This window comes from Trachemys scripta, chromosome 24 (genome assembly GCF_013100865.1).
Source record: "Trachemys scripta elegans isolate TJP31775 chromosome 24, CAS_Tse_1.0, whole genome shotgun sequence".
Taxonomy (NCBI): domain Eukaryota; kingdom Metazoa; phylum Chordata; order Testudines; family Emydidae; genus Trachemys; species Trachemys scripta.
Window position 1 is genome coordinate 650,458 of NC_048321.1, and position 15,518 is coordinate 665,975.

Here is a 15,518-nt window from a genome sequence, read left to right on the forward strand (position 1 = left end):
CCCAGGAGTCCTGGCCCCCAGCACCCCCCCCAACTCTAACCCATAGACCCCACCCCCCTCCCAGAACTGGTGATAGAACCAAGTGTCCTTAGCCTCTGTTTGCCAGCAGCTGGGAATGGGCGACAGGGGATGGATCACTTGCTGATCCCCTGTTCTGTTCATTCCCTCTGGGGCGCCTGGCACGGGCCACTGTCGGAAGACAGGACACTGGGCTAGATGGACCTTTGGTCTGACCCAGTCTGGCCGTTCTTATGTTCTTATGAGTCCTGGCTCCCAGCCCCCCGACTCTAACCCACTAGACCAGAAGAAAAATAAGAAAATAATCACTATTGGATAATAAATCAATAACTTTATTTAATACGTAGCTAAAGCCACTGCCCCTGGGGGGCGCCAGATCCGCCAGCGAAGGGAGGAGGTCAGGACCTTGCGCAAGGGAGATCTCAGCTCTACGTCCAGACCTGGAACAGACCCGCAGGGACCAGCGTCCATTGTACGTGTGCCTGCTAATCGCCCATCCCCCACCCACCTGGAGGATAACAGCCCTACTACCGCTGCAAAAGGCACTCCGCCTTTAGATCACGTGAGCCTTTCACTGTGGTGCTAGAAGTCCTGCTTTCAAATCCTGCTCAGTAAGAGCCTTCCCACCACTGCTTGCATAGAGCACTGTGCGCTGATAGTGAAGGTCCAGAGTCCAAATCCTTCCCGTCCACATGGCAGATAACAGCCTTACTACTGCTGCCAACACACGGCATTTCTCCTTTAGCTCAAGCAGTAGCGTGCTGGGCTGCAGCCTCTTGCGTTCCAGTCCCACCGAGGCGGTAACTACATTTCCACAGAGGCCAACAAAGACTAATACTAGTGGCCAAGGAGGAGGAGCTCTCCATAACTCAACAAGGGCAAACTCAGGGCCCATGGGCCCCTCATGGAGCCTGGTCCTTGTTCATCTGCCACTAAATGGTTCCCCTGAAACGGGACAAGCTCAGCCCAGCCTGTTTGCCCTCCCTCAAGCAACCCCCACTTGCAGTTACAGCCCATAGTCACTTGCTTGCCCGTGGGCCCAACCATGGAGAAGGAAAGACCAGGAGTGAGTGGAGGGCGCCGGGGGGACCCTTCAGCTGAAATCGGTCTATGTTTCACTTGTGAGCCAGCAGCGGCAAAGGAAGGCCTTTGACGCCATGGTGACCCTGACACTGAGAGAGGCCGGATCCTTGAGGAAGTTGGGACACTCACTCCAAAGCTGAAGTAAGCCAAAGTCCGGTGGGCGCTTGGTCAACCGCTTGGTTGTGGCCCGCAAGCAGCATAGGAAGGCCCTTGACACCATGGCGACCCCGACTTCAGATCAGCCAAAGCCCTCTGGAGCCAAGTTTGGCCAACCACATAGAAGCTCAAGTAGGCCAAAGCCTTGTCGAAGTTGGGCACCAACTCCAAGCCCGGCCGCACACTGCTGTCTAAGGAGGCCTACAGCCCTCTCGGGAGGTGCAGGGAAGGACAGAAGATGCCGTCCCGGGCTCAAGTGCAGGATCTCTTGCTCCTACGGCGCATGGGACAAGGAAGGCTCTGCGGAGGAAACAGAGAGTTGGTCTCACCCTGGGAGTCAAGTCGTTGAACCCTCAGCCTCGTCCCCACTGGCTGCCTCCAACTCTCTGCCCCCTTCCCCACAGCAAGTCAAGCAGGGGAGATGGCACCGGACCATGAAGTCTCTGAGTTTGTGCCACAGGCCGGCCAGGCACTTGGTGAAGGCCCGTTGGACAGCAGTGGAGGAGAAGTAGAAGATGGCGGGGTCCAAGGCGGCATTGAGCGTGCTGAGGAGAAGAGCGTACACCCTCCAGGAGGGGCTCTTGTTCTGGACAAAGCCCACCACGTGGGACAGGTTGTAGGGAGCGAAGCAGACTATGAAGTTGAACAAGGTGGCCACGGCCAGGCCCACAGCCCGCTGCTTCCTCCGGGCCGGGATGTTGGGCAAGGCCACCAGGATGCGGACGAAGTTGACATAGCAGAAGATGGTGACGGTGAAAGGGAGGCAGAAGAGGACCAGGAAAAGCTCCAGCCGGAAAGGGAGGAGGACATGGAGCTGCCTATCGGAGAAATCATCGTAGCAGTGGGACCTGTTGTTGGAGACTGCGGTCCTATTCAAGTCTTGGTATTGGATAATGTAGACAATGCTGCAGTGGGCACAGCCGACCACCCAGAAGACCACGGAGGCAGCGGTGGCATAGGCTGGCCGGCGTCGGAGCTTGTACTTGATGGGAAAGGCCACGCCCAAGTAGCGCTCAACGCTGACGGCCATGAGGAATAGGGAGCTGATGTAGATGCTACTGTAGAAGACGAAGCTGGTGAGTGTGCAGAGGAAAGAGGGCAAGGTCCATGCCCCATTTGAGATGGCCTCCACCATCTTGAAGGGGAGGAAGATGAGGAGGGAGATGTCAGAGATGGTGAGGTTGAGGAGAAGGATGTCGACGGGGGTGGGTTTCTGGCGGACCTTCACCAGGAAGGTGTAGAAGGCCAGGAGGTTGGACGGGAGGCCGATCAGGAAGGTGAAGATGTAGACAGTGAGAACCACCGGGATGAAAGAGATCCCAATCATCGTCTTGGCTTCTACAAAGGAGAAAAGGATTGTCAGCTGCTGAAGGAACCCAGGAGTCCTGGCTCCCAGCCCCCGCTGCTCCAACCCACTAGATCCCACTCCCCTGCCAGGCCTGGGGATTGAACCCAGGGGTCTTGGCTCCCAACCCCTCCTTACCCGTAGCCATGCGAGCAAGCTCAGGGCTCCTGGTTCATTAGCTGACACTAGACATAAGGCTGGAATTTATGTAGCCGGCTCCCGTATTTATTTAGCTCAGTTTCCTGTTTAGCCAGTGGTAGGTGCGGGGGGGCCAGTGCCGGAGAGATCGGCGGGCCTGGGATGCACGAGATCGCGTGAGCAAACACACAGGGATGGGATGGGGGGGGCAAGCGGGCAGCTCGGAGTACAGGGAAGTGGCTGTTATTCAAAGGGAAATTTTCATAAATATCATCATCAAATGTGGGGTCTAGTGGTAAAGGCGGGGGGTGGGGGGGAAGCGGGAGCCAGGACTCCTAGGTTCTCTCCCTGGTTCTGAGGAGTGATTTTGTGGTTAAAATAGGGGATAAGGAGTCAATGCACAGTAGAACTAAGAAACACAACCCAGGATTCTTGATCTTTCAGCTCGACTCAACCCACTAGACCCCACTCCCCTCCCAGAACCAGGGAGAGAACCCAGGAGTCCTGGCTCCCGCCTTCAGCCACTGAGCCATCCCAGTGACTCTGAAGAGCAGCCCGCCAGCTTTCCCAGGGCCAGGGTGTCCTGCGCCCGTGCTCCAGACAGGCAGTGGGTGCCCTCACGCCAAGCTGCGATGGGCCCCTCCCTTCCCCAGGGTACATGTAGCTCTACTCCCGCCTCCTAGCTGTGGGGATCAATCGTTAAAAAGCCTCATTAAGGAGAAGCTAATAAACCTCTGGTAAAGTAAACCATTGCCTGGGCCCAGCCAGTCCTTCTGCCATCTGTAATCACTGCTCCTAGATCCCTTACCACTGGCGGAGTGGGAGGGGGGTGTCTAGTGGGCTGGGAGCCAGGACTCCTGGGTTCTGGATGGAGAGGGCACATGGGTATGGATGGAAAGATAGCAGAGCTATCCCCTCCATGCCCCTCTATATCCATCTTTCTCCATACGCACCCCGTATCTAGCTATCCAGTCTCATAGAGCCCTGTCCATGTCTCTTAACAGTTGTCTGTCCAGCCACCCCCCTGCCTTTCTCCTGCCCCCTTCTCCCCCTAGTGTCCACAGCCCTGTACTGCACTCGCTCGCCCCGGCTCTATGCAAGAGGCATCAGGCTGAGCCACGGGTTTGAATCCCGGAGCGGCCGGTTCCCACAACCCGCCGGCTCCTTGCTCTTTGCCCGAGTTGGATCTCAGTGGTGGCAGGGTGGGATTGCTGGTCATTCACCCAGGGATGCCCGAGAAGGATAAATCACTTGGGGCTCGGCTGTCCCCCGCTTCAAAGAGAAATACTCCTCCTGCTGCTGTCATTTCAGCCAGCTCGTAAAATCAGGCGCTGGGCTGACCTGCCGCAATCCTGCTACACAGGTTGGCCAGATGATTTTCACTCCCTGGGGTAATCCTGCGAAGCCAGGACGCCTGGGTTCTATCCCCAGATCTGGGAGGGGAGTGGGGTCTACTGATCAGAGCAGGAGGCTGGGAGCCAGGACTCCTGGGTTCTCGGAATAGGGGTGGGTGTATGAGCCAGCCAGCAGATCTCTCCTTGTCATGCCCTCCTGCCGTTCCCGTCTGTCCTTCCGCTCTCTGTTCTCAGAGAGAAACCCACTTCCCCTCCTGGCCTGTCTCGCTGCTCAGATGTGGTGGCACGACATGGAACCGTGGTGAGATCAGACCCATCATCAGGTTCCCAGAGCCCTTGGTAATGGAGCCGCTGCCTGGGGTGGAGTGAGGGGAAGGAATTGTCCCCTCCAGTCTCTTTCTCCGAGTGGGGGACCCATTCTTTGGGGGATGGAATGACCACGCCCTATATCCTGACTGGCACCTCCCCATGCCAGTGCTGGGTGCCCCCCGTACATGGACTGTTGTGTTTTCCCCTCTCCCTGTCCCCACCTTGCTCTTACACAGCTGAGCTAGACACATTTCCATGCCCCGCTGCCCATGTCGCTCAGCCCTGATCGCTCGGTGGTGGGCGAGCGCGTGGCCAAAGTAGGTCACAAACCTTCACCCCCGTTTTACAGGTTGAAGAACAGAGTCAGAGCAGGGAAAGAAGCTGGCCACGCTGGGGAAAGAGCCCAGGAGTCCTGGCTCCCCCCCAGCCCCTGGCTGTAACCACTAGACCCCACTCCCCTCCCAGAGTTGGGGCTAGAACCCAGGGGTCAGCTGAGGCAGCCACTTCCCATTTACTTTGTTGCTTGTTTGTTTCTTTTTAATTTCACAAAAGCAAAACTAAACTTTGCACAGACCCCCGGGCATGACTGGTAAAGGGAAATACACACTGGTCAGGGCTGGGGACAGAACCCAGGAGCCTTGCTCCTGGCTTTAACCACTAGACCCCACTCCCTGTCCAGAGCCAGTGATAGAACCCAGGAGTCCCAATTCCCCATTCCCCCTGCTCTAACCACTAGACCCCACTCCCCTCCTTACAAGCCCTGACCCAGGCAGCTAGAGAGCCCATCCTCACCTCCTTTCCAGCAGCCAGTGCGCTGGGAGCCTGCAGAAGGGCTGGAACCCAGGTGTCCGGGCAGGGAATGACCGCAGGCAATGTGTCAGGGAAGAGCTGGTGGCTGGTCTCCTGCGTCCTGGCTGGGGAGTGAGTTTTCTGTAGTCCAGGCAGCTGGTTAAATTGTGTCTGTGGTTGAGCCCCAGGAAACCCCACCGGTCCCTCTCCTCGGAAATCCACGCAGAAAGGATGAGAGATGCAATCGTTACTTCCTCGTGCGAGGTGTGAACCAGCACGTCCTCAAGTGAGTCTGAACCTCCCTTTCCACGGGTCAACTACTGCACCCTGCTGGGGGCGAGGCCCCTTGGGTTCTATCCCCAGCTCAGGCAGGGGAGTGAGGTCTGGTGGTTAGAGCCGTGAAGGGCTGGAAGCCAGGACTCCCGGGCTCTGGAAGAGGAGTGGGGTCTAGTGATTCTACCACAGGGCACGGAGGAGAGGCTGCGCTGGATTTATGGTTCTTTGATCTCCTGGGCTGCAGCAACTTTCAGAAGCGCGATATTAAATAAACAAACAAATCCAAGTTCATATTTCTTCGCTCGGGCTCCGGGGCACATAAAAACCCTGCCCAGAGCACAGAGACACTCACAGTAGCCACAGCTGAGTGGGAGGGAATCCTGACTGACTGCCAAAGACAGAGGCAATGGGGCCAGATCCCAGCTGGGGGTGAGTCATCCGTCGCTCCGTTGTAACCATAGCCGGGATACCAGAGGCGATGGGTCCCCAGGGGCCATCGGGGTATCGTTGCAGGGGAGGGGACACTGACATCCACGGGCCAGTGCTGGGAACAATGAGACGTTCCACAGCTTTACAAGCTACCCCAAGGCATCCTGACCAAGGGGGCTGGGTGAGAGGGCGGGTTCCCCACCCTCCCCCATGGCCTGGCTTTGGGGAGGGATGAATGAGCCCCATGGATGCAGATTCTCACCCCCCAGCCTCATGCAGGGCTCTGGGTCCAGTGTCCTGTCCCTCCCCCACGGTGGAGCCTCATCAGTTACTATTTGCATAGTTCTGATAGCGTCGGTGCTGTGAGACAAAGGTGACCTCCCGGGCGCCCGTCCTCCTGGCGCGTGCACAGACGGACGTTCATGTGGGAATGCCACGGGCTGGCTCCCCCGTCCTTCCAGAGGGGAGGCGGGTTTCAGATGGGGGCGTTTCTCACTGCAGGGTTCGCGCTTGGCATCTATGGACCCACCCTGTGCTCTTTTGCCACGATAGCCCTTGGCCCAGAAATCCTGGCTCCTAGCCCCCTGCTCTAACCACTAGACCCTACTCCCCTCCTAGACCCAGGGAGAGAACCCAGAAGTCCTGGCTCCCAGTCCCCTGCTCTAACCACTAGACCCTACTCCCCGCCCAGACCCAGGGAGAGAACCCAGGAGTCCTGGCTCCCACCCCCGCTCTAACCACTAGACCAGCAGTTCTCAGTACATTTTAATGAGATTGCCAGTGCCGGTGTTACACTCACTGGAGCCCACGGGGGAAAGCCTGATCCCTGGCCAGAGCCCTGGCAACCCACTTCTGACAACAAAAAATGAGGACATGACTCCAGTGCCCTGGCTTAACTATTGAGTAACACGGGGCACTGAGGGCGTTTGTTAACTCCTGAGTAACACAGGGTACTGGGGTCATGTAGCTATTTTTGTTGTCAGAAGGAGGTGGTGGTGCAATGAATCTGAAGAATCTCTGCATTACATCTTCCCTGCTCCCCGCCCAGAGCTGGGGAGAGAACCCAGGAGTCCTGGTTCCCAGCATCCCTGCTATGACCACTAGAACCTACTCTCCTCCCACAGATGAGAAGAGAACGCAGGAGTCCTGGCTCCCAGCCACACACACACCCCCCAGCAGCTCCAACCAATAGACCCCAAGCAGAGGAGCCGAATCCTGCCTGCCCCGTGGTGGTCGGTTGCCCCATTAGCTGCAGGGAGGTTGGGCCGGGCCGGTTCTGCCCTCGGCGAGGCAGGAGAAAATGGCTGCCCACAGCATCTGCCAGAGCTCGTGCTGCATCCAGTGTAGGGCCCCTGATATGGGGCCTTTGTACAACCCTCAGCACCCCGACTTCTGGAAAATCAAACGGAGCAACAAGCTTCTGCCCACAACATTTCCACAGATTTCCCATAGGGGGTGCTGGGCCCGATCCGGCCCCAGGGCAAGGACTGGCTGGCTCTGGGGGAGTGGGACATGGGGAATCATGAGGGGTGGAATGGGGAGCATTTAGCCAGCTGGTGCCAGAGGGAGGGGCTAACCCTGAGAGCTCCCTCCTTTCCCCTTGCCTACCCCAGCTCCCAGCCCCACCTGCTCTAACGCACTAGGCCTCAATCTTCTCCCAGAGCTGGGGGTAGAACCCTGGAGTCCTGGCTCTCAGCCCCTCTGCTCCAACCTGCTAGGCCCCACTCCCAGTGGAACCCAGCAGTCCTGACTCCCGGGCTCTCACATTGCACGCCACCTTCGCCATGACCCCAGAGGGCTGCGGCGGGCGCCCAGTGCCCAGCTGGTGGCCGTGAGGCGGAGGCAAGGCAGCCCCGCTGGGGGACATAGTCCCCAATGCCGGACTTGCCCTGGCCCCCCTTCCCTTGCCCAATTCTGAGAAACAGAGCCCCCCTCCCTGCCCCAAGACATGGAGAACCGGTTCCACCTGACGCAGGGCGGTGGCCTCATCGGCACGGCCACGGGCACCCCTAGCACCTCACGTTGGACGTCCGCCTGGCCGGGGTAATGTTCCGTCAATGGGATTTTTTTATTATTGACACCTGGGTTTATTATTTCTTTATGAGCCGGCTGGGAAGAATCTCCTCAGAATATTGCTCAAAGGGTCATAAAATTCCTCGTGAGCAAAGGGCTCTTTGGGTGAGGTTTTTCTCCACCAGCCCTCAGCATCCGAGTGGCAGCTGGCGGGGATAGAATTTAAGGCCAGAAGGGACCCCCTCCCACCAGTCAGTTTAACTCAGATACCCCTGTATTAAGCCCTGTGACGGGGTCACTGCCTTCAGGGCACCCCTTGTGGCATGGGGTGGCCCTGCCGCAGCCTTGCCTCAGTTTCCTTCTTTTCAGGGCTTGTCAATAAACTCCACCCAGGCTTTTGTCTTGGCCCATAACCCCCTGGTTTGTTCCCACAGAGCCTTGAAGATAAAGTCCTCTACATAGAATCATAGCATATCAGGGTTGGAAGGGACCTCAGGAGGTCATCTAGTCCAACCCCCTGCTCAAAGCAGGACCAACACCAACTAAATCATCCCAGCCAGGGCTTTGTCAAGCCTGGCCTTAAAAACCTCTAAGGAAGGAGATTCTACCACCTCCCTAGGTAACCCATTCCAGTGCTTCACCACCCTCCTAGTGAAATAGTGTTTCCTAATATCCAACGTAGACCTCCCCCACTGCAACTTGAGACCATTGCTCCTTGTTCTGTCATCTGCCACCACTGAGAACAGCCGAGCTCCATCCTCTTTGGAACCCCCCTTCAGGTAGTTGAAGGCTGCTATCAAATCCCCCCTCACTCTTCTCTTCTGCAGACTAAACAATCCCAGTTCCCTCAGCCTCTCCTCATAAGTCATGTGCCCCAGCCCCTCCCAATGGAGCTATCCTGCAGGAGCTAGGTTCCCCAGGGCTGGGTTCCTCCAGCCCCAGAATCAGATGAACACACACACACATACGCACACACACACAGAGCAAGTCTGAGTGGCCCAGGTAAATCAGCACCCTCAACCTGACCCCCTTATATGCCCCTGGACTCAGTAGTCTGGGTCGAGCAGCACTTCCAGGCTGCCACCCTCGTATGTCCCAGGTTCAGCACGTCCCTATCCCCACTGTCACGTTACAATTGTTCTGCTGGTAACCCACTTGATGAGCAAACCCCACAGGATTTTGGGGCACTACAGGGATCTTTAGCTTAGGTAAAAGAAGCATTGCTGCAGAGTACATGGGGAAGCTAAAAACTCAAAAGAGTAAAGTTCAGAGAGAGAGAGAGAAGCAACCAGCTTAACCATAAAAGTTATTTATAGAATAATAGTGATACCACACAAGGAGAGCTTAAACCAGTAGTAGGCAACCTATAGCACGCATGCCGAAGGCAGCACGCGAGCTGATTTTCAGTGGCAGTCACACTGCCCGGGTCCTGGCCACCGGTCCGGGGGGCTCTGCATTTTAATTTAATTTTAAATGAAGCTTCTTAAACGTTTTAAAAACCTTATTTACTTTACATACAACAATAGATTAGTTATATATTATAGTCTTATAGAAAGAGACCTTCTAAAAACGGTAAAATTTATTACTGGCCCGCGACACCTTAAATGAGAATGAATAAATGAAGACTCGGCACACGACTTCTGAAAGGTTGCCGACCCCTGGCCTAAACCAACATAACAGTTACGTTATTAAAGGTTAATACCTGAGGTAGAAAAGAAAACAGAGAGAGGGAGGGAGGGATCTCACCCACTCCATGAGGCTTGAACCGGTTGGGGGTCCCAGGTGATGGTGGTAGCTCAGGGTCCGGAGTGCTGGAGACAGGCAGAGCCCCCAGCACGGTCAGTCAGGAGAAGATGAAGTCCCAGTGGAATTGATGCAGATGTTGGATCCAGGCATCAGAACATTGACTGGAATGTGGATAGGGGGTTTTGTAGGGAAACAACAATGGTCCAAGGGAGAACACTAGATTTGTTTATGGGTAAACTGATGACTCCAGGGTTTTCTTTAGGTTAGACAATAGGAGCTGATCACTCCTGGCTATGGGTGATGTTCCTTCCAGGGAGCTCACCATGCAATTCGGCTGCTTCGGTATTTTGGATATCAATCAAGGATTCATTCCTAGAATTGGTCTGATAACTGCTGAGCTGGGTGTGTGCAGGTGTGGGTTCATTAACATCTGGAGCAGAGATCCCCCAGGATGCAGTGCTTCCCTGCTTCTCTGGTCCCAGAGTTCAGTGCGGTTCTCTGTTCTCCATTCTGTATGCTAATAGAGATGTCTCCCTGTCCCATCTTTCATGCAGATAAGGTAAGGGGAGTTGCTTTTGGTCTTGTCACCCTTGTCAGGAGGGGTCTAGATGTGTCTCCCACTGCCCTTCACTGCTCTCTGCAAGTCTTTTCTCTGATAGGTTTTGGTTCAAGCAGAGGCGGGGGTGTGGGGGGGAGTGTGTCTTTCATGAGTCAGACAGGCTGGATACTGTGCCCTGGTTCCCCAAGAACACAGAGCTGACTGGTATCACAAGGGCCCACAGCTGACTCATATCCAGCTTCTCATCCACTGTAATCCTGTTACAGAGTGTGGGAGAGTTAGGGCCCTGAACCCCCCACTTCCTGCGATTCACGGTGACTCTCAGCAGCCAGTAAAACAGAAGGTTTATTAGACGACAGGAACACAGTCCCAAGCAAGGCTTGTAGGTACAACCAGGACCCCTCAGCCAGGTCCCTTTGAGGGGCAAGGATCTTAGACCCCAGACTTGGGGTTCCCTGTCTCTTCCCAGCCAGCCCAAAACTGATACCAAAAACCCCACCCCCCTTCCTGGCTCAGGTACCGTCCCTCACCTAAAGTCAACACCTGCTCTCCCATCCCCCATGCAGACAGTCCCAGTAAAACTAGACGACATTCCCAGGACAATCCACCCCGTTCCCTACTGCGTCACAAATCCCCGGGTCCTTTTCTGCAGAACTGCTGCTTAGCCAGTCGGTCCCCAGCCTGTAGCGGGATTCTTCCATCCTAAGTGCAGGACTCTGCACTTGTCCTTGTTGAACCTCATCAGATTTCTTTTGGCCCAATCCTCCAATTTGCCTAGGTCAGTCTGGACCCTATCCCTACCCTCCAGTGTATCTACCTCTGCCCCCAGCTTAGTGTCATCTGCGAACTTGCTGAGGGTGCAATCCATCCCATCGTCCAGATCATTAATAAAAATGTTGAATAAAACCGTCCCCAGGACCGACCCCTGGGGCACTCCGCTTGATACATCCTGATGTTTGTTCTTCCTGGGTCTCCAGCCAGCCCCCTACTTGCCCTGCTTTTGGGGGTGACTCTCTGCCCTACCTAGCTACAGTCTTTTCCCGCCTGGATTCTGAGGACCTCCTGCAGGAGCCTTCTCCAGGCCTCTGCTGAAATCTCTGCCTTCTCCACGTCTTGCTGCTGGGGCCTCTCCATCATCTAGGGAGGCAGATTGGGCGTGTCGCCAGTGGGGCTGGGCCCCATCTCCCTTGAAAGGGCCCCCTCCCACCTACCCCACATGAAAAGCCCCTTCACCCTCTCCCCTGGTTCTTGTCATGCAGACAGAAAGCAGAAGCCCAGAAGTCCGAAGTGCAGGCAATGCGACGGTTATTGGGGTTAGTTCCAAGTTAGTTCTACACGCCGACAAAGTCTGTCCCCCTTCCCAGCTCTGATGCCGCAGAGCCCAGCCTGTGTCCCCGTTCCCCATTCCCACCTCCTCCTTCTTAGCAAGCCCCAGTATACCTGCAATGCCCGCTTTAACTGCTCTTATATGTTCTCATTGTACTAACAAACCCATCGGGCTAGGCAGAAGCAACACACACGGTGTCTTTGTTCTTTGTTCACACATATATTAGTATAAGACATAAGAGTAGCAAAAAAATCCAAAATTCTATCTCAGGCTAACAAACAAACCTAGATACTAACACTCCACCCCTTTTTTTCCCTTTTCTTCTGGAATCCGCCTGCCCAGGTGTCTCGGGAAAAGCATCGGACATATGGTGGCACATTTCCTCATAGGGCCAGGTATCGAGATGGAATGTGTCTCGTTTGCCCCACTTCTCCCTGGGCAGTATAGTGCCCTGCACCTTCCCTCGTACCTATTCCAATGAGTGTATCAGACTGCATAGCGATGGGCCGAGTAGACTGGGGCCGGGTTATCTGTTACATTTTGGTGCAGGGCCTATTATATTACTTATATGTGACAATCAGGGGTTGTGCTTTGTGGGTCTGTGCCCCCCCCCCCCAACCACCGCGCTATACATTGCAGGATTAGTATACTTAACAATAGGCCGACAACCATAACGATTCACCGTAACGCTGAGAGCCCTGACCATTGTAATGTAGTCCAGCGTCCGGGCCACCACAGAAACACTGCTTCTCCTCCATTGACTGGGTTAAGATCTTGTAACACCATTCTGGAGTGTATATTTTACATGTGTCCAGTTGTTAGCAGTTGCATTGAACAGCTCCTGCACTCTTCACGTGCTTTTGTCCATATTATGAGTCCACTGGATATTCACAGAGACATGGGGTATTGTCCAAACCAGTTTGACCACTTGGCACGGGATCGGGTACGATGCGCTGGTTCACTTATTCACAGCAATGAGTTCCACAGATCCATTCATGCACCAAAGTCCAGATAGCAGCGCATAGGTGTGAGTAACTTGGTCATGTGCTGGTGCAGTTGTGGCCCCTAGTATTGAGTACATTTCCAGCAAAACACCCCATCCCCCATATACATCACCCCTAATGGTCCCCATTTGCAACAGGCCATTGGTTCTGCTCCTCCGTGGCCACTGGGGAAGGACACATCCAACTATTTTTATGGACAAACAATTGTTCAACTGAATTATTGTCCAATTTACCCCATTCCACTTTCCCCATCTATCCCCCAGTGGGTCCCAGCGAGCCTCTTCCTTCCTCATTACTCCCATAGGGCTCATGGGGACCCACCTTAGCTGCCGTTCCGTTCCAAGGTACCACGATAACTATTACGCAGGTGCTAGCCCCCGAGTTGAGCATTCTGCATTCCCAGACACAGCTTCCCGCAGCGAGGCCTTCTGAAGCCATCCCCCATCCACGTCATGAGGTTCCCTGTCCCAAGTTAACCGCAGGCTCACCTCTGCCGCCCTCTTTCACCCCGCTGTGATTGCCAGTCGTTCACAGATTTGAACATGGTGTTCTGGGTTGTTCTTTCGCTGGCGCCAGCTTGCCTGTAGAGTGTCTGAAAAACAAAAGAAACCTTTCCCGGCCCCCTGGTGGGGACAGATTATTGTTTAAAAATACCCCTTCCTCTTACCAATCTCCCTGCTGACTGCAGGAAAACCAGAACAATTGCCACCATACTTTCCTTGTTTTATTCTAAAGGCAGGCTGGTGAATTATCCCACTGTTCAGTTATGAAATTCATGAGGTGGTGTGCCTCAGTTTCCCTTTGTGCACAACAGACTGGGTTTGTAATGGTTTTTCTGCCGTCACAAGCTTTAAGGTCATTCACAGGTAATAGCTGAGAGGCAGCGTTACCATGAGACCTTTGACATGCGATTTGCTTTCAATTACCATTTTTGGCATACTTAAACATTTCCCCCCAAAAAACATAGAATATCAGGCTTGGAAGGGACCTCAGGAGGTCATCTAGTCCAACCCCCTGCTCAAAGCAGGACTAATCCCAGACAGATTTTTGCCCCAGATCCCTAAATGGCCCCCCTCAAGGATTGAACTCACAACCCTGGGTTTAGCGTCATACACATAATACACTGTTACAGGGTTACGCCCTAGCATTTATGCCAAGGTTTAACACTGTGACAGGCTGATTACTTAGAGCCACATCAAGGCTCAGTGTTTCTGAGACTGGTTCTTTTGTACAAGTCACCCTTCAGAGGTGCCGCGTGGAACAGAGTGTGTGCGCTCAGCAGGGTGAACTCACTGCCCACCAATCGGGGGCGCTGTGCTGCAGGGCGCAGGATAGGGGCTCTCCCCAGTAAGGTGACCAGATGTCCCGATTTTATAGGGACAGTCCCGATTTTCGGGTCTTTTTCTTATATAGACTCCTATTACCGCCCACCCCCGTCCTGATTTTTCACACTTGCTGTCTGGTCACCCTACTCCCCAGCAGCGTGGGCGGGCTGCTCCATGGTTTATCGGCTACAATCTGCCTGTGTCTGCAGCTGGGGATTTCTACCCTGCGCTTCTGTGCATAGCCCTGAATCTCCAGGGCCATCTGGCGGGCTAAGGGCTGATAGAAAGACTGATAGACGCTTGCTTCCGTGTCGGGGTGATTCTGCCACAAGCCACAGGCCTGGCCCAGAGTGAACTTCTCATCATTCTGTGACCGACCCAGACCAGTGGGGTACAGGATTCTGGAAGAGGGCAAATATACTGGTCACTGGTTGAGTAGTTTTCTGTTCCCTGAGTGACCAGAGAAGGGGCTGCACTAGAGTAATCAGGAACCTGCTAGAACCAGTTAAGACAGGCAGGCTAATTAGGACACCTGGAGCCAATTAAGAAGAAGCTGCTAGAATCAATTAAGGCAGGCTAATCAGGGCACCTGGGTTTTAAGAGGAGCTCACTGCAGTTTATGGTGTGAGTGTGAGGAGCTGGGAGCAAGAGGTGCAAGGAGCTGAGAGGGAGAAGGTGTGGAGAGGGAGAGGGAGAGGGTGTGGGTGTGGGTGTGGGTGTGGGTGTGCTGCTGGAGGACTGAGGAGCACAAGCGTTATCAGACACCAGGAGGAAGGTCCTGTGGTGAGAATAAGGAAGGCGTTTGGAGGAGGCCATGGGGAAGTAGCACAGAGAGTTGTAGCTGTCATGCAGCTGTTACAGGAGGCACTATAGACAGCTGCAGTCCACAGGGCCCTGGGCTGGAACCCGGAGTAGAGGGCAGGCCCGGGTTCCCCCCAAACCTCCCAATTGACCTGGACTGTGGGTTCTTCCAGAGGGGAAGGTCTCTGGGCTGTTCCCCAACCCACATGGTGAATCTCTGAGGCAAGAAAATCCACCAATAAGCGCAGGACCCACCAAGATAGAGGAGGAACTCTGTCACTATTCGCTTACATTGGAGCATCTGTAGAGCTGTGGGGGCATGGGGGGGAGCCCAGGGCTGGGCTAGCAGGAGGCTGTGGGTTGGAAGTGAGGGGCAACAGCAGAGCGGGGGGAGCCCCAGGCTGGGAAAAGAGGGGGCTGCAAGTGGAATTGGGCTTGGGGGGGTCAGGGGGTTTAAGTTGCTTTCATTTTTGGAGCCTTGCGGGTTTGGGGTTTGTTTGCTTTGCAGGTGGCTGATTTGGCCTTCGAGGCTGGCCGGGCTGGGCGCTCTGCTTACGAGCCATGCAGGGCCCCGGGCGGTGCGGGGGGAGGCAGGATTTGCTGCTGCTCAGGGAGCTCCGGGCGGGGCTCGGCAGCGGTCATACAAGTCCTGGTGCCGCTGGGCCCTGGCGGCCTGCGAGGAGCACATAGGGTTGCCAACTTTCTAATCGCACAAAACCGAACGTCCCCATCCCGCCCCTTTTCTGTGCCCCCCCCCACTCACTCCATCCCCTCGCTCTCCCCCAGGAGGGGGATCAGGGCTGGGGCAGGCTGTTGGGGTGTGGGCTCTGAGAGGGGGTTAGGGT

General features: G+C 55.1%; 1 protein-coding gene across 1 annotated transcript; it reads right to left on the bottom strand.

Annotated features, from left to right (window-relative positions):
- Positions 1–411: 411 nt before the first annotated feature.
- Positions 412–6,174, bottom strand: LOC117869907 (free fatty acid receptor 2-like). The gene is made up of 2 exons (XM_034757009.1): positions 5,197–6,174; positions 412–2,595 (listed from the first exon to the last, which is right to left on the bottom strand). Exon 2 carries the CDS (start codon positions 2,582–2,584, stop codon positions 1,595–1,597), a length of 990 nt encoding a protein of 329 aa, XP_034612900.1. The 5' UTR covers positions 2,585–2,595; positions 5,197–6,174; the 3' UTR covers positions 412–1,594.
- Positions 6,175–15,518: the final 9,344 nt, after the last annotated feature.